Source organism: Plasmodium fragile (assembly GCF_000956335.1).
Source record: "Plasmodium fragile strain nilgiri unplaced genomic scaffold supercont1.38, whole genome shotgun sequence".
NCBI classification, from domain to species: Eukaryota; Apicomplexa; class Aconoidasida; order Haemosporida; family Plasmodiidae; genus Plasmodium; species Plasmodium fragile.
The window spans coordinates 203,729-222,436 of record NW_012192618.1 but is presented as its reverse complement, the minus strand read 5'-3'; the positions used below and the strand labels follow the sequence as shown (position 1 = coordinate 222,436).

At 44.1% G+C, this 18,708-nt stretch overlaps 5 protein-coding genes across 5 annotated transcripts; 3 read left to right on the top strand and 2 right to left on the bottom strand.

Annotated features, from left to right (window-relative positions):
* Window positions 1-915: 915 nt before the first annotated feature.
* On the top strand, window positions 916-10,152 carry AK88_03399 (uncharacterized protein; the record flags this gene model as incomplete). The annotated part of the gene is made up of 10 exons (XM_012481016.1): window positions 916-4,854; window positions 5,134-6,150; window positions 6,338-8,548; window positions 8,720-8,797; window positions 9,007-9,058; window positions 9,194-9,258; window positions 9,397-9,453; window positions 9,601-9,648; window positions 9,790-9,849; window positions 10,069-10,152. 10 exons carry the CDS (start codon window positions 916-918, stop codon window positions 10,150-10,152), a joined length of 7,611 nt encoding a protein of 2,536 aa, XP_012336439.1.
* Window positions 10,153-10,875: 723 nt separating this feature from the next.
* On the top strand, window positions 10,876-12,801 carry AK88_03398 (uncharacterized protein; the record flags this gene model as incomplete). Its single annotated transcript, XM_012481015.1, has 1 exon — window positions 10,876-12,801. The coding sequence occupies one exon, from the start codon at window positions 10,876-10,878 to the stop codon at window positions 12,799-12,801; it is 1,926 nt and encodes a 641-aa protein (XP_012336438.1).
* Window positions 12,802-13,060: 259 nt separating this feature from the next.
* AK88_03397 (uncharacterized protein) lies at window positions 13,061-15,273 on the bottom strand (the record flags this gene model as incomplete). Its single annotated transcript, XM_012481014.1, has 8 exons — window positions 13,061-13,276; window positions 13,430-13,601; window positions 13,742-13,824; window positions 13,983-14,124; window positions 14,242-14,411; window positions 14,544-14,601; window positions 14,753-14,970; window positions 15,142-15,273. The coding sequence occupies 8 exons, from the start codon at window positions 15,271-15,273 to the stop codon at window positions 13,061-13,063; spliced, it is 1,191 nt and encodes a 396-aa protein (XP_012336437.1).
* Window positions 15,274-16,342: 1,069 nt separating this feature from the next.
* On the top strand, window positions 16,343-17,548 carry AK88_03396 (uncharacterized protein; the record flags this gene model as incomplete). The annotated part of the gene is made up of 1 exon (XM_012481013.1): window positions 16,343-17,548. The coding sequence occupies one exon, from the start codon at window positions 16,343-16,345 to the stop codon at window positions 17,546-17,548; it is 1,206 nt and encodes a 401-aa protein (XP_012336436.1).
* A 336-nt stretch (window positions 17,549-17,884) lies between these two features.
* Window positions 17,885-18,448, bottom strand: AK88_03395 (uncharacterized protein; the record flags this gene model as incomplete). The annotated part of the gene is made up of 1 exon (XM_012481012.1): window positions 17,885-18,448. One exon carries the CDS (start codon window positions 18,446-18,448, stop codon window positions 17,885-17,887), a length of 564 nt encoding a protein of 187 aa, XP_012336435.1.
* Window positions 18,449-18,708: the final 260 nt, after the last annotated feature.

Sequence of the window (18,708 nt, the reverse complement as noted above, 5' to 3'; positions counted from 1 at the left end):
AACTGGGAACTTTCAATAAAAAAATAATGTAGCTTTTTTTTTTTGTTTTTCTTGTTAAAATTATGAATTTCCCCTGATGCTACACCGTAATAAGGACAAATCGACCCCACACCAAATGGGAAGAGTCCATTTAAGGGCAGGTGAAAAGTTGTGTGCTGCACGCGCCATCATTAATATATTTTCTGTTTCCACCCCCTTTGTGACGCGTACGCACGCAGGTTGTATTCCCGTATGCCAGAAAAAATACGCCACAAAAAAAAAATATGCTTAAAAAAAATACGCCTCAAAATGTCGCTCCAACAGGTGCACCTGCACATATGCGTGACACCGCTTTTCTGCATCCCACGGGAGAAATTCTTCCACCACCACCCCCCGAGCACCGGAGGGGGCAAATTTAGCTGTGCGCCCCCGACTCACCATTTGGTCGACTGTGGCTGGCTGCCTGCATGATTAGCTACTTTTCGCGGCTGCAAAGTGGGCAAAATGCGTAATTGAGAAAAAAAAAAAAAAAAAAAAAAAAGGGCAAACGTTAAGCAAAGCGAAGTAACGTGAAAAAGGGGGAAAAGAAAACGTCCTACGAAATAACAAAACAATTTTTCAAGTTGAACAACGAAAGAGAACGATTAATAGATTTGCCGCATGTCATCATAGAGGCACCCCATTTTTGAAGTCATTATTTCGTCATTAGCCAAGCCACTAATTCTTGTGCGTGCGTTCGTGACGTAAACGTGGGGGGAACGACGCGAGGAGAGGAAGATCCCACGCGTAGACGAAGCGGTCACGTGGGGAAGAAGCAGCCACGTTGAAACGACGCTATCACGTGGGGAAGAAGCAGCCACGTTGAAACGACGCTATCACGTGGGAACCACGCAGAACCCGCGAGCGAAGAAATAAAATGAGCACAAAGGGAGTAGCATGAATACGAACAAAAATAAAACGTTTCACAAAAAACTGAAGAACAAAAGAGTGATCAAGGAATTTTCCTACGTTTCTTTTAAGAAGGAAATTGCCAAGCTCTACGAAAAGGAGAAGGACTTCTTTAAGCAGATTCATAATGGAACCCTATCTTCTGAAGAGGTTGTAAAATGTAACAGGGCAAACGACCCGCATGTGGGGCAGGGAATGAATCGGGACGAGGGGGAGCACCCTGTAGACTCTGTCGGGTTGATGGTCAAGGTACGCAAAGGACACACGCCGCCCCGTTTGCGACGAACGAGTGCCCCAAGACAAGAGGCTACCAAAGGGATAGATCACAAAGTAGGTGTAACCCGCCGCGTATATGTTATGAAAGCCCCATCTGTGTGCGACAAAGATACAGAAAGTTTCCACTCGTGTTCTATGGAGAAGCACATCGAGGGGGATAGCGCCATAGGTCTAGTGAGCCGTGCAGGGAGGAACAAGTCCACAATGGAAAAAGGCAAAATGGTGAAAAGGGAAAAGTTGGAGTATGCAGAGAAGGAGACAAGTACACATAGCACTGTAAGCGACTCCACGCAGATAATACGACAAGAAGAAAAACAAGTCATAAAGAAATTGTTACAAATTATTATAACAAAGAAAAAAATCACCAATATTGTTAAAACATATTTTAATGAAAACATAACTTTTGTAACCACAAAAACGATGAAGTACATTTTAAAAAAGGCAAAAAAAAACGTGGACTTCCAGATGATAAGAATTCTGCTCATACAAAATGTAGATAAAAAAAATATAGAGACCACAATAAACACCAAAGGGAAAAGGAAATTATTCAAGAATTATATTTTTTCCAATCAAAGACTGAGGGCCATAGAATGTGCGCTCCTTCACATTTATCACATGGATGAAAATAATTTCACCTTTCGTGAATCTTATAAAGAGTTAGACATATCCTCAGATGAGTACCTGCTTTGTGTGCAGGCCGTGTGTATTTATCTGACGCAAAACGCACAGAATGACAAGGCCAATTATAGAAAGTACTGGGATATACATAAGCACGTTAAGGAGCTCTTGCATGGGAACTCCAGTGTATATGAGAGCACCAGTAGTATATCCGTGCATGGGACCACGGGCGTAGACACCCAGGGAGATGACGACATGCAGAAGATTAGCCAGAAGAAAAAGAAGAAAAAGAAGAAGAAGAAAAGCAAAAATGGCACCGAGGTAGATAAGGATATTGTTGGCCCTGTGCGCACTGACCAGGGGGGGGGTGCGAGCTGCATGACCGGGGGGGACAGCAGCATGGACAAAAGCCCCACCGCGAAACTGCCACATCAAGCGGGTGCGCCCCACGCAGGCTCTGAAGAACTACTCAAAATGGTGAGCGAAGAAATGGAAAAAAGGGACCGCGAAATTGACACACTAAAAAGGTCAATCGAGATGATAGAAAAGGATGTGAAGTTGCTTCTGAGGAAGAGGGACGTTAGGACAGATTCGGTGGACGATTCCTTGGAGGCTTCGAGAACGAGCAATTCTTCGTCCTGCAGCGCGGAGAAGTCACCTCCACAGGTGAAGTCACCTGCCACGTCAACCGCGAAGTCACCCGCCAAGACAGCCGCCACGTCAACCGCGGCCATCCCCATAAGCGAGGACGATGTAACGTCGTTCAGGCACAAGGCATTCGTCCTGATGAACCTGTTGAATGAGCACCTGACCGAGAAGGAAACCAAAACAGGCTTAACTGCGAAGAAGCAAACGGAAGGAAAGCCACTAACCCTAAATTATCTCAACGAGGAAATTGACAGACTGATAAGCATCATGACGACGGGCAACAAGCCGCGCGGCAACAAACCGTGTGGCGACGTGTGCAGCCCCTCGGAGGGCGTCCCCAACCTCGAGGAAGAAAGAAACAAATTGGTATCTCCCCAAATGAAGGGAGTCAAGGGCGTGAAGAACGTGAAGGGAGTGAAGGAAGTGAAGGGAAAGGCAACCCAGGGTGAGCACTTGCCCCAGCAGATACCTGGGGAGGTATCACATGTGATGAGAAAAGTAGGAGCCAGGGAAGCACACAGAATAATGCGCATTACGGGGAAGACGGCTTTTGCGGAAATGAACTTCCCCAAAGTGAGTCCAACCAAAGTGGGGTCCACCAAAGTCGGGCCAACCGCAATCGGGCCAGCCAAGGTCGGGCCCACATCCGAGCTAAAGAAAAACGATGCGACAAAGATGGAGAGGAAGGTGTCCCCACCAAGCAGCTACGCAGATAGGATGAAACAAAGGCAAAAAAAATCATCCGTCTACGCGTACGACATAGGTACCACTCGGTGGAATAACCACTCTAGTGTCCTGGAACCGAAAAGGGAAAGGAAAAAAAATAGTATCGTTGAATACGTTAATAATTTTATGAGCAGCGCAGCTAGGGATAAGTTAAACAGAGAAATATCGTCCCTGGAGAGTATAAAGAGGGAAGACATGGTCACATCACAAAACACGAGCTCAGATGCATCTGCCATTGTGGTCAACACGTATAAGAGGAGAAACTACTTCCAGGAATACATGAACTACTGCAATGCGGCTGAGGAGAATGATGGAGATGGAGAGCAGAGTGATCTGCTATCAGTGAACAAGGCCCCCCATGTGTACTCCCGTGGAGGGAGAAGCACCAACCAGTGGAAGCAAGAGAATAAAGAGAAAAGAGAAAAGGAAAAGAAGGAAGATAAAGAAGGGATGAGCGATAAACGAGCAAAAAAAGAACACCTGATGAATCTGAATGAAAAACAAACCAACCCCACGCTGAGCATGGGCAAGGTTAACAGCGGCAAGACCACGACACCAAATCACAGCGTCGAGAAACGAGACACCCAAGTTGCGGAAGACTCCATTGGCCATCAGGAGGAAGAGAAGGGGAAGAAGAAACGGAAGGAGCAGAAGGCAAGTGCTCATGAGGTAGCGCCGGGGATAGTGATGGCGCAGAGACGGGACGAAAAGGAGGACACACCAAAGGAAAGGAAGAATAAAGAAGGGGATAAGAAACAGAGTGAGGGGGATAAAGACGACAAAGAGGAAAGTGATGATGAGGAGGAGGACGATGACAAGAAGCAACCTCCGCAGCAGTTGGACGAGCTCGACAAGCTCAGCGACCATGCGACGGAGAGTGGCGACAGCGTGGTTTATAACTACAATTTGTATAACGCCATTTACGACCTGAACGAACAATTTTCCAGTGTGGTGAAAAATATGTATTTGGAGAAGGACGCTGGGGGGGGGACCCTTGGAGGACCTGCGGAAAATGAAAACGTGAAGGCGAAGGGGAAGAAGGAAAAGGGAAAAAAAGGAAGCAAGGGTCAGCAGGAAATGGGAGACTCGAGTGAAGTGGGTGACATCAGGGAGAGTAGCGACAAAAAGAGGAGAGAGGAGAAACTCAAGAAAAAGGCCAAAAAGAAGGAGGAGAAACGGCGAAGGAAGGAATTGCTCCTGGAAGAAAAAAGGAAAGTGAAGGAAACAAAAAAGGAAGAGAAAAAAAGAATAAAACAAATGAAAAAGGAAGAAAAGAAGAAATTGAAAGAGGCGGAGAAGGAGAAGAAAAAGAAGTTGAAGGAGGCGCGGGAACTGGAGGAAATAAAAGCGAAAGAGGCAAAGAAGGCAAAAAGGATTGCAGCCAAAGCAGCCGCCAAAAAGGTACAGAAAAAGTCAGCCGCAACCACAGCGGCCAAGCGCATGGAAGGGAATACCTCAGAGTACTCCTCCATGAGGGAGGACAACCCCAGTGAAGACACCCAGCCGGAACCCCCTCGAAACGACGACTACAACTTCATCGAAGCCACGTCCAGTGACAAGCACAGGAAGATGAAGACGCACGGGGGAAGGATCATATATGAAGAGTACATAACTCAGGAGAAGGCAATTAGAGGTATCATCAAGAAGAAGTACATACGGGTAAGTGACTACAGAGTGTATCATTTGGTCGGGTTGGTGTTTGCGTGGATGGGCTCCTTTGTGTCTTCGTTACGCGAGGGGGGTGAATCCTTTGGGCGCGCCTTTCGGGCGGCCGTCCGCGCGTCCGCCGATTGAAAAGTGTGTGCGCTGCTTCTCCCCCGCGGCGTCATCGTGTCAACGTGTCATCGCATCACCGCGTCCCCTGTGCGGTTTGAACGATTGTTCATCGCTTAAGACGGCTGAATACCGATTTTTACACCGCCCCTCCCCTTATCGCAGGGCATCCTGACCGTCCGGAGACACGACTACGGGTTTGTCGTCTGCAACGACAGAAAGGTTCATATAAAGTCGAAGAAGGACATGAACAGAGCGATCGACGGGGACGCAGTGGTGGTCAAGCTGAACAGGGACACAAGGGGAGAAGCAAGCGAGGGAGGAAAAGTGAAGCGTGGAAAAAGGGTGAACGATAAGGAGCAAGCGCAAGGGGGAGCAAAATCAAGTGCTTGGCCAGAGGAGAACAAGGAAGACGAACTCACAGGAAAAATAATTTACATAGAAGAACACCACGGGTCGAATATACACTACGTGTGTATTTTTAGAGAAAAAATTAAAAAGCAAAAATTCAGCACGGCTATCCCATTTAAAAAAAGCATCCCATTTATTAAGGTAGAAAATAAACACATAATTGAATTCATGAAGAGGAGTAACGTCATGGACATAACAAACCAGTTAGTCTATATAAAAATATTTAGGTGGAACACAAATGAATTATTTCCAGAAGGAAGAATTGTAGAATTGCTTGGGCAAAATGACTTGTTTCACAATATGCAAAATGCTATTTTGCTTAACCACAATTTATATTTTAATTTGAAACAACCTTTGGAAGATGATTTTTTAAAAAAATTGAAGAACAAGGAGATTTTATACAGCGACATAGTAAAGGAGGAAATTATGAAGAGAATGGATTTGAGTAAAAAATGCATTTTTACCATCGATCCTGAAACTGCTAGAGATTTGGATGATGCTATTAACATCAGCAGAATAAGTAAAAAAAAAATCGCCAAATGTAATTTTTATATTAAAGTTATTCACAACTTGATGGTCCACAATGGAGAAATTGAAGAATCCATTTTGGAAAAAAATCTGTCCTTTTTTGTTAAAGAGGATGATGATTTTTTTCAAACGCTGAAGGAAAATAACTGCATCAAGGAGATGGAAGATATTAAGTATGAAAATTTTGTTAAGAATAAAATGGACGAGCAAAATAAAAAAAAAAAAAAAAAAAAAAAAAAATTTGTATATAGGGAATGAAAATGTGAAAAATTACACTTGCGGAAAGGACCAACACAAGCAGATAGACAAGCCCAATCGTAGCTCCTCTAGCAACAGGAAGAACCGCTCCGATGAGATGTGCACCCGTTACACACACCAGGGGAACCAACATATGGAAAGCAGCAGCCACACGGAGGAAAGCTCCATGCAGAAAAGCAACAGCAGTGAAGAAGCGATAGGCAACTACCACCACGTGGTGGGAAACCAGAAGGGAAAGTCCAAGTATGACCCGCTCAGGGCGAACAAGAATTATGGAGACTCCGAATCGGAGACAGGTGTCCTCAGCACCACGAGGGGAACACACACAGGTGTTAGGAAGGGCGACATGAGAGACAGAAACAATCACCTGGACAAGTGTGGAAACCCATTTGAGGATTCCTCTATGTGTAATTCTGGCTTGGGTGGGGAAAATGAGGAGAGAGCGCGTGGGAGCGCCAGGAGGAAGAAGCCGTTGTTACGGAAGCATAGCGGTCACGGGCAGGAGGATGAAGATGGAGAGGACGGTAACTACCATAGTCAAAGCCATGGCGACAACGAAGGTAGTACCGACCCCAGCAAGCTCGCCAAGTACCAGCACATCTTCAAAAAGTACCTGAACGAAGACATAGGGAGGGACGTCCTGACCAACCACGACTTGTTCTGCGAAAAGTGCAAGAGGCAAATAACCCTGAAGGAAATAATAAAAGACATGACGGAAAAAAAATGGAAAAAGTACAACTTGTTCGAAGTAGGAGTACACATTACCGACGTTGCTTATTTTATAAAAGAAAACTCTTCCCTCGACATTGATGCACGTAACAGAGCTATGACCATATATCTAACGCATACATGCTTCCCTATGATTTCAAGAATTTTAAGTGAGTCCTTGTGTAGCCTGGACCCTGTTAGCAGCCGTTTGTGCTTGTCCATATTTTTTTACATGGACAGTACAGGTAAAATTGATCACAATTCTTTTTTCCTCAAGGAAAGCATAATAAACAGTAAAGTCAGATTTACCTATCAGGAGGTTTACTTGCTTGTGAAAAATTATAGCAAACTGAGAAAGGTAATTAACCGTTTGATGAAGGAGGAAGGTAACAGGAGCGGTGCGCGCTTTATCGGAGGAGTCCCTGCTGGGGGGGATATGACTCCGTGGGGCAGTGTGTCAAGTCAGTGGGAGAAGCGGCAGGAGGGAGATGATGCAGTGATGGGGGGAACTGTTGGAGAGGCGCTCCACTATGGAGAGCACGTCGCACAGACCGCACAGACCACACACACTGCGCAAGTTGTGCAAGGTCAGGAAAAAGGGCCCGTCGCGCAGGCCGCGACTGAGAAGGAGCAGGGCAGCCAGAAGAGCAGCCTGTACAGGAAATTCCTCAACCTTCATTTTTACTCGAAGAAGAAAAAGAGCGCAAGTATCGAGTGCGAAAATGCCTCGTGTGAGAACCCTACCAATGGGCGGAGCGAAGCGGCTGCCGCGCACCACAGCAGTGGCATCAGCAACAGTGACGCGAACAATACTGTAGTTGAAAAGAATGGCGCAAACAAGGTGCCGCTCAACCAAAGCAACGGCCAGGACACAAAGAAGAAAAACACACTGATGAAGCAACACATTCTGCAACACGAAGAAGTAAAAGCAGGAGTAAAAGCAATTGTCAAAATATTCAAAAATTTGAACAATAGAAATTACAAATTGTCCTACAAGAAAATTTTCCACATTGTAAAAAATTTGTATTACCTGTACAAAATAAGCAAGCGGGCAAGAGTCATACGAAAGAATAATGGTTCCCTCCTTTTCAACAATGACAAAATGAATATCATTCTTTCAAGTACCTGTACACCCATAGCCATTGTAAACAAAAAATATACCTTTGCCAATTACTTAGTGGAAGAGCTCATGTTAAGTGCTAACAAATTAGTTGCGATTCGTCAGTACTTTAGTAAATACAGAAACGTGTCTGTGTTCAGGTGTCACAGTATGGATAATATAATTGAAACAAAGGACATCATTGAGGTGTTAGAAAAGCATGGAATATATTTGCAAGTATCTGACTTGAGACATATTTTAAAGTTCTTAGATAACGCGACTAGTGTCATTAAACAGAAGAGCAAACCTATTTCAGACATTGTCTGTGCCTATGCCAAGAAAAAAATGATGAGGGCAGAATATCACACCTTTCAACATATTAAGGACAACAAAATGAGTACTTACCACTACGCCCTTTCTTTTCTTTTGTACACGCATTTTACCTCTCCTATTAGGAGATATCCCGACATTTTAGTTCACCGCGTTATAAAGAAAATCCTCAGTGATGAGAACAAGCTCAGCAGCCAGTTGTGCACCAGGCAGGAAATCCTGGCCCTACCGGACACTTCAGACGTGGTGCGTAGGAAAGGAGTAGCAGCGTGCCTGCGTTTTGGCGTATTATCTATATTAGCGCACGATATATAAGGCTACGCCATTTGTGCACATTATACCATGCTCTCACGTGTCACTTCTCACGTCGCACGTCGCACGTCTCACCCATGTGCCGCCCCCTTTCCCCCCCTTTAGGGCATAATTGAGGATATTTGCGAAAAATGCAACAACTGCAAGACAAGGTCCAAGTGGGCCCAGATAGACTGCGAAATTGTAAGAAGCTTCTTTTGTGATGAGAAGTGGGGCGAGATGGGATGGAAGGCAGTCCTTCCCACCAGTTGTGTCTCACTTGCCATGTGGAAGTGGATGGTCCTCCTTATTCGATTCACGAATATACACCATTTGAGGAACACCTTCGTTTGTTCTGTAGCCGCACGGGCGTGAATTATTTCTCTGTTTTTTTTTTTTTTTTTTTTTTTCAGGCTTTTTTCTGTTTGTATTTGCAGAAGCACGACTATCCTGGTTACAACAGGGGTGAGTTATTCGTCCGCTCGTTCATTTGTTCATTTGTTCATTTGTTCATTTGTTCAATCGTGTTGTGCTCACATGTTTTTTTGGTTTTTTCATCTCACCGGCGCGCATGTTACATGTCTCTCCCGCCACACACAGGCATCATCATGGATATATACAAGGAGAAGGCCTCTATATTCTTCAAGTCTTTTTCATTTGAAAATGTAAAAATTGAGAGAGAGATTATTTTTCCGCTCGAAGGAGATTCAGTAGATCTGCACGCTGTGAAGCGATCTTATGTGAAATATTCTTTTCCCGCACTGTGCAATTGTTTACTCACCATGTCCTCTCCCCCCCTATAGAGCCTCTACTACGTCGGTTACGAAAAGCATATAAGCAAAATGAATAAGAGCCACCAGGTAGAATTTTCGAGGCGCCCCTTTTGTTTCCCCATTCCCTGGGGAGAAGACTCCCTGCGCCCTGTGCACATAGATTATGACCACTCGCGCAAACGTGCAAACATGCGAATACACATTTGCATGGACCTCTACACTTCCCCATCTCAGGCATATTTAAGCAACTACGTTATTTATGCAAATACGGCCCAGCAGGAGGTAAGGTGGAAAACAAGGAAATGCAACACAAGCATGGAGCACAAAGGGCAAGCTGGCCCAAGGCCGCAAACGTGTGTATGACGTGCATATGTGCTACACATCTTTTGGTATCCCCCTCCTTTTTTTTCCCCCCCTTTGCAGCTTACACTTAGTGTTTACAGTGCCAACAAGAGAAAGCTCGTCATGCGAAAGGTGTACAAGGTATGAATAGGGACATATAGTTATGAGCAATCCTGAGAAAGAAAAAAAAAAAAAAAAAAAAAAAAAATCCCCGCTGCTGTGTTCAATGGAACCAAGCACCTCCCCCCGGTTGATCATTTTCACCACCGCGACGCTTATGCACATGCGGAGTAAAAAATAAAAATAAATAACATGTGCAATTATTTATTTTATTTTTTGTTTTTCCCCCCCCCTTTCCAGCGCTTCGATTATATTCCCCTATATTTTTTCCCCTTGAGCACGATGCCTCCATCGTATTTTCTGGCCGTCGCCATTGACAGATGAAGAGGAAGCGCGAGTTGCAAATGAAATAACAAACAAGTGCAAGGGTTGAACACCGTGAAATTACACAAGGACAGAGGGACAAGTCCCCAAGAGAGCGAGCCATCGGTTGACGAGCTTCCCATGGGGACGCCAAGATAGAGGAACCGCGGGTATTTAGAGGCAACGGATGGGAAGCGCATGTGCCACCATTACCCCTTCGTAACGTCGCCTGTGCGTTCCATTTCGCGCTATCACCCTTTGTAGCATTTGTTCTCCGTGTTGCCGTCCTCTGCGCCTTTCGTGCCGCGCACTACTCTGTAACTGTGGTCGAGTAGCATGCGTCATTTAAGCCTGCGCAAAAGCAGACTTTTTTTTTTTTTTTTTGGTTTCACCCCAAAGTGCGCCCGTCGCGTATGAATAGGGGATAACCAGTTTAGCGGCTAACCGGATAGGCGGCTTGCCCATCAATTTGTTAACCCCCAATTTGTAAATAACTCATTTGTGAATAACTCATTTGTATATAACTCGTTTGTATATAACTCGTTTGTAAAAAAACCCATTTGTGGGTCGTTCCCTCTTGAAGGGCTCAACCTACCCTTTTGCCATTTTTTCCTCCCCTCGCTTCCTACACACACAATGAGAAAGACGCACCTCTAGACCGAGTGTACTTTTCCTTTTCCGCCTCTGAGGAGAATCATTTTCGCGCTTGTGTCCCACGCGCCTATCGCGATCCCATCACGCAATATGACACACGTCAACCTCCTCGTCTATCTGCTGATGTGCCCCTTCAATGTAAGGCACATGCTCGATGCACCCAGCTTCCCATTCCGGTTAGGAAGCAAAATAGCAAAGGGTGAAACATTTATGTATGGAGAGACTGGAAGAGAAAACCTGAGAAGCTACTCTCCCCGATATGATGAAATGTACATGTTCGAGCTAGCTAAAATATACTACCAAATTGTATTAAAATATAAGAAGAATATTAGACAAGGACAGGAAGAGAATTATGATTTGGTGGTAAGTTCGTTTGAGAAGGAAGCCAACATGATGGGTATCTCCCTCCAAACAGTTCGCGTCACAACTGATTTCGTTTATCTCTTATACCAGAATGTGCAAAATGAAAATGAGATTGAAGTTAAGGTAAAAAAGGGGGGTGAAATATCTACCTATATGGACCTCCTAAGTGTGGAGTCTTGTTTGTACAAGCTCAACGCAGATGATTATAATTTAATGAAAAGAGTATCAGATCATAGCAAGCCAATAATGATCAGCACCTACCACATATATATACTGCTAACCGTGTTTTCTCTTTGCACTTATGTGGAGAAGAGTTTACTAATTGAATTTCCAGCGTTGAAAAAGTATCACATATTTGTAACCCTATGTTTGGTGTTTTGCCCAATAATTAGTTACCTCTTTTTTTTTTATATTTATATGAGCATATTTAGAGTGTTACTTATTTATGTGCTTTTTTACGCACTCTTTTGGACCCTCTTTGGTAGAAGGGGAGGGGAAAGGGTGGGTAAGCAATCGGGTTATTCAATAAAGCAACGTGATAATAACCCACAGGAACAATTACACACACAAGAAGAAAGACGAAGAAAGTGCTTGGTCCATATGAGATTAGCTAACTTATGCATTACTTACATTTGTATATTTGCAGTGGACTTTTATTTTTTCCCAAGGCAATTTTCCAAGTCGTTTTTTTATGGTAACACGTTGATGGACTTAGGGGTCGGGGGATGCATCACATCGAGTGCATATTCTTTAAACAGTAACAAGCTGCTCCTTCACTCTGGCAATTGCAAGGGACGCATAATCGATTGGAAGTATTTCATTTTGTTTTGCTTAGGAATAGCTAGGTACATTGCAGTGAAATTATTTAATTATAACTACAGCTTAACTGAGTATGGGATGCACTGGAATTTTTTTCTTACGCTCTTTTTTACACTCCTAATTTGTAACGCCTTACTTACGTTGATAAAAGGGGTTAGAAAGATCTTTCTCCTTAGCTGTGTTGGTATCTTTGTGTATGAATTTTTTATTTGGCACCTAGACATTACGAGTTACTTACTGGCAGACGATACAGAACGGACCCACTTTTTTTCTTTGAACAGAGAGGGCCTTATGAACGTCATTGGGTCTATCAATCTGTACCTCTTTTCCTTTTCGCTATGGAATGGGTATGTGCTGAAGGATGAGGTGCAGAATGGGAAGAAAGGACAATGGGAGGGATATGGCCAGCTCTCCCCAATTTACCTCACCCTGAAGTTGTTTGCCATGTCCCTCCTGTTCCACCTACTGCACCTCCTTTTGAATTACTACCACAACTACAGTGTACGCATTTTGTGCAACGCAAACTATATATGCGTTGTCTCCTCTGTGAGTCTCTTCGCGGCTGCCCTGAGCTACCTTGTAGAGGCAGTACTGCTACGGGAAAAAACCACCACCATCCCAGTTATGCAAAAAATGAATAGGCACACCCTCGCAGTGTTCCTCTTTTGCAACATAACCATGGGTACTTTCAACCTCCTGTTTCAGTCCCTTTTGTTTCCTCTATTTTTTGCATGCATCATTTTGGTGGTGTACTCATATGGTATGTTGCTCTTCGCGTCCCTGTTGCCTGGCCCCGCGGACAGGCAGAAGCAAGACAAGCAGAAGCGTGACTAGTTTGAGACTTCCCTGTCGGCCCCACCCAGTGGGCCTATTTTTCATCATGTGTCTCTATGCGTGTGCGTGTTCGTGTGCACGTGCACATTGCGTAGGTGGTGACCGAAGTGGGACGCCCGCGTTTCAGAACATTTTCCCATTTTTGCAAACTGCTCAGTTTTTCTTAGCGCGGGCGTCCCGCAAATCCCCGTAGTACTCCACATGCAAACATACAAAAAAGGGAACCGCTGCAGGAGCATACATACACATATGTGCACTCTTATTCGTGTGCGTGCGGGGAGGCGCAATTGGCTGACGGTCTCTGATCAGCGCATGTCACGCCGCCGGGTGTGGTGTCCTGTCCATAGTGCGTGTCCATGGTCACTTGAATGCAGCGAGACAACTCTTCCACCCCCATGTCGATTTTATTCCTCAGAAGGATTTCGTGGAATACCTTTACGATGTTTTCCTCGTAAGTTTTTATTTGCAAATCGACCTACACAAACAAGTGAAAAAAAAACTTATGCGCGTATGGTACGTGACATGTGCAGGGATCACGATCCCTCAGTATTTTTTTTTTTTTTTTTTTTTTTTTTTTTCCTTCCTCCTGTTGAATAAGTTTCAATTTGGGCAACACAACGCAAATTACTTTCGAATAAAGGTCCATAAGATTCATCTCGTTTTCTTTCCTTTCTCGTGAAATGACTCTTCTCAGTTCATCATTCACCGCGCACTGTTCCTTTATTCTATTTTGCAACGCCTTCAATTCGATTCTCCCTGACTCATCTTTGTCCTTTTCCATTTTGTTCTTTAACTCTGATCTGAAGGGGGATGGGGAGAGAGCAATCAATTGGTACAATGACCAGGTGATTGTATGTTTGTGGGGGAAGGGTGTAGAGGGATTAATGACGTGGGAAGAAAACATCCTCATGGGTATGCTCCAATTCGCTTAAAGGAGTACATTTTTTTCTTCAAGGCTGCATTCTCTTTCTTGGCGTCACCGATGGTTTTGGCCACTTCGGCCTGCTGCGTCTGCATGGCGGTCTATAAGTGGGAAAGTGTGGACGGGAGGTTTGCCAAACGGATCACAGCTCTAAAGAAGTTATCATCATAAATGCACAAAGACACTCGAAATATGCACACGTGTCCAGTATGTACAATTATTCAGGCCAAACAAGTATATAAAGCAGCCCCCCCAATACCTTCGCACTCTCCTTCACATTCGCTTCAAACTTTGTACAAGCGGCTATGCACATTTCGGTCATCTTTCTGTTATCTTCCCTTTTTTCCTTCTCCTTCTTCCGACCAATTTGCAGTAGTTCAAGAGACACATTCCTGTACTTTCTGTAAGGGTGAAAAAAAAAAACATCCCAGTGGTGTGTGCAGAGGGATTTTTTTTTTTTTTTTTTTTTTTTTTTTTTTTTTTCTCAAATGGCTAGTCGTATTGTTCTCCCGCCTTACTGAATTAAAAAATCAACATCGAGGAGAACGTTATTTCTAATTTGTCCAATTTGGTGCATGTGTCTTTTTCGGATTTTCCTCAGTACACGTTCGTATTTCTCAATCAGGTGAATTTTTTCGCGTTGCTCTTCTGCATTTCTGTGTTTATAAATTTCGATGGTCTCGATTAGCTACAACGGGGGTTGGACGAATTCCACGTGGAGCGATCAGGTGTCAATTAGAAAAGGGGAACAAAGCTCGTACAAGTGGTTACGTACATGTGGGTGGACACCTCCCCCATATGTATGTATTCATTTCTTTACCTGCGGAATAGGGCACGAACTTTCCCCTTCTGGGTCACCTGCGCCAAGGTCATCATCCCTACAAGGCGGCCAAAAAAAAAAAAAAAAAAAACACATATGATAACAGGAGAACAATGCTCACTGATCCCTCATGTAACTTTTTTTTTTTTTTTTTTTTTGTACACATTTGATGATATCCTCTTTTTCGTCATTCACAATTTTGGGATAACCTCCTCATTAATGTCCTATTGGTTGTTTCCTCCCTCTTCTGCTGATTTTCACTCTCCATTTGGATCCTGTTTTGTGCGTCTTTTGCGTTTGTTTTATCTTCCTGGTTCAGTACCCCCTCTCCCCCCTTTGGTAGACCTTTCTTTTTCCGCTTGTGCGTTTTTTTCTCTTTTTCCAGCTTGAACTTGAGCATGTACAGGTGCTCAATCAGTGTTTTAAACTGTACATGTGAGTGATGAAGAGGAAAATGTGATAATACTTCACGCGTATAGAAGATATACCTCGGCTAACCATACCAATGTGTTCACTCCTTTTTTTTTTTTTTTTTTTGTGCTTCTCCCCCCGAAGGCGTTTACTCAGGTGAAGTTACTTCACGAGGATGAAAACTCACCTGAGAGTCTACTTTCATGCCATGAGCAGGAATTGGGCTCACATTAACCCCCACCGTGGGGATGCTTTCCTCATTGGCATCCTCCCCAAGGGCATGCTTTACGTAGTTCTGGCAGTTGTTAGCAGTCGACATGCTATAACATAGGTCGCTTTAGCGTGGAATTACCTTCTTCCTTTCTATATTTTAAGATGAAGGAAAAAGACAGAACAAAAGGGAGGTTTTTTTTTTTTTTTTTATTTTCCTCCTTTTTAAGTTCCAACTGGCATAATAATTTGCGGAAAAAGAAAGGGACAAAACGGGACAGCGGAAAAGGGGAAAAAAACAAAAAAAAAATTCCTGGGAGGTTAACTCGGTAAGCATTTCCTCCATGCGACAGTCAGTTGAAAGTTGCTTCCCTTACTCATCCCTCCCCTGTGCAAATTACTCGCCCACACGTGTGCGCGCTGCAGTTGTAAAGGCACGGGAGGGAATTTTTCAGAAAGGTGTGTCCATCAAAAGGCAAGAGCAGTGAAAAAAAAAAAAAAAAAAAGTGGCAAAATTGGTGTGCACATTAATGTGCAATAAAACGTTCCGAAAATTGTTTCCTCAAGTGTTGCCTCAAATGTTCGTGCAACTTGGCACACCAGGCGGGGGCCGCTAAACGGCGCGGCTGCGGTGGACCTGACGTTGGCGTGAGCATACGACGTTGCCTGAGGCAACCAAGAGGAACCTCCATGGATAAAAAAAATAAATAAATAAAATGAATACATAAATAACAAAATATTATAAAATAAAAAAAATATATATGTATTATAAAATAAAGAGCATACCAAGGGAAAAGTTGCCCATGACTGAGCGCTGCATGCACTGTGTAGAACAGCCCTGAGTTGGAACTCCATTTTATTATATTTTTTTTTTTTTTCAAGCTTGCTCTTCACAGAAGTGTTCTTTCCTCCCTCCCCGAATATACTTCCATCATCTGGCGCATGATCTTTATGCGAAAGGGCCAAGTTTAGCAGAGGAGAAATTCGGGACATCACCCCCCCCCCACGATTGCACCTTCTACAGAGCTGCAGCTAATCCATTCAAGTGGTTAAGCAGCGTGCGTTTGTCAGGTGGGGAAAAATCACCTGTTGTGCATTTCAAGCGTTACTGCGCAAGATTCACAGGGGGGCAGCGTGAAGCAGGGGAAACCCTATATTCGCCAGACAGCCGCACAAGAATGAAAGTGGGAAGACTGGTCCAGCTAGTGACCCTGCTACTGTGCACCGCCACTGTCAAAGCCATACTCAGGCATGCCGCGAATGTGAGCGCACAAGGAAAGTGGGCCCTCGAAAGGAAAGGGAACTCGAGGGACATGCAATTCATGGCCAGTAAAGTAATAAAGGGGGTAACTCATAATAGGAAAATCTCTCCACACTCATCGCATTCAGAACACATGGTGAGTGAGGGAAATGGGCTAGCAGAAGAGACAAATAGAAAAGGGGAACCCCTTGGAGACATTTGCTTCATCGCAGGAGTAGGAGACACCAATGGATACGGGTGGGGAATTGCAAAAGAACTGAGCAAAAAAAACGTAAACATAATTCTAGGTGTATGGCCACCAGTGTATAACATTTTCATGAAGAACCTCCATAATGGAAAATTTAATGACGACATGGAGATAGGGGACGGTAGAAAAATGGACCTTCTCGACATCCTTCCCTTCGATGCTGCATTTGATTCGTTTAGTGATATAAATGAGGAAACGAAAAAGAATAAAAGGTATGCTAACTTAGAAAATTATTCAATTGAAGAGGTTGCAAATTTGGTTTATAAAAGGTACGGGAAAATAAATATGTTAGTTCATTCATTGGCTAATGGAAGAGAAGTGGAGAGGAGTCTACTTGACACAAGTCGAGATGGTTATTTGGATGCACTGAGTAAAAGCACCTATTCTCTAATAGCTCTATGCAAATATTTCTGCCCAATCATGCACCCCGAATCGAGTGTGATTTCATTGACTTACTACGCGAGTCAGAAGGTGGTGCCTGGGTATGGGGGAGGCATGTCAAGTGCTAAGGCAGCATTAGAATCTGATACGAGAACTTTAGCCTATCACCTGGGGCGAAAGCACAAAATTAGAGTTAATACGATTAGTGCCGGGCCTCTTAAATCAAGGGCAGCAACTGCCATCAAGAAGGCCAATGTGCAACAAGGAGAAAGCGAAACGGAAAAAAAAAATTTGGCATTTATAGATTACGCCATTGAGTACTCAGAAAAGTATGCACCTCTTCAGCAGAAGTTGTATTCCACAGACGTCGGGGCCGTGGCCGCCTTTTTGCTGTCCAAGGAAAGTAGAGCAGTCACTGGCCAGACCATTTACGTGGACAACGGGCTCAACATTATGTTCGGCCCCGATGATTTGTTTCAGGGCAGGGGGGACTAGCGGGTAAGTTGGGCTCGTAGGAGATGCAAACCACTTGCAGCCTTCTTCACTAAGCAAACTAGTTTTTAAAAAGGGGGAAAAAATACCTTTGCACGAAAAAAAATTTAAAAAAAAAAAAAAAAACTCGAATTTAAATATTAAAAGGGGGAGAAAAAAAAAAATGTTTATATGTTCACTGCGCCCCGTGGAACAACACCCCCTCGGGATGAATTCCTACAGGTGGCGTTTGTCGATTGTTGCTCAGACACAGCTACGCAAGGTGGAAGAGCGAACCCGAGTCTCCTCGCTTACATATAGGTGTGTCGGGCAAAGCGGATGTAATATGCCGCCATTTCTTCACGACTTATTTTTTACAATTTTTTGTAGCTGCTTTTTGTATTTCAAATAATTCGGGTCCTCCTCTGTTTTAAAAAAGGGGTAAATATTTTTAAAAATAGAATCGGCATTTATAACAATTTCGTCTTCCTCGTCATCCTCCGTGTTGTCTTCATCTTCTCCCTCCTCTGACTCGGGTTTTGCTCCGCAGTATGGAGCAGATTTTTCTTGCTCGTGTCCCGCTCCGGTGTGTTCCTCCCCCTTTTTCCGCAACAAATTGGTGAACCATACCTTCTCACTTTCTTCTAAGTCGAGGTCGGACTGGAGGTCAACGTCCGAGTCGACGTTCATTTCCACATGGTGACTGGATTGTTCTTCTCCCTCCTGGGCATGGTCAACAAGGGGTTGAATCCCTGTTTGCTCACCTCTGTCCAGGCCATCCTTTTTTGTCAATACATCGTCTTTCCCCTTGGAGTAGAATTCTCCTCCATCTGCGTCGTCCTCGGGGATGTAACGGGGGACTTTAAAAATGGTCGAGGTGGACTCCTCGCGCTTGTTCTTGCTGTTCTTCTTCTTTTTCTCCATGCCGCTCATTCATAAAAAAAAAAAAACAGGAACCGACTCACCAGCGCGCGTTTTTGTAACGCATCGTTGATGATTGTGTTGCTGTTTCGCTCCTCGCTGTTTGGCTGTTCTGATATCTTCTATATGATATTTCCCATTTCATATTTCCCATTTGATATGCGCCCCCAATCAGCTATTTTTTTGCCGCTTCCCCTGCTGACCCTTCGGAACAGCCAAAACGCGATTATAGCTAACTGGAAAAAAAAAAAAAAAAAAAAAAA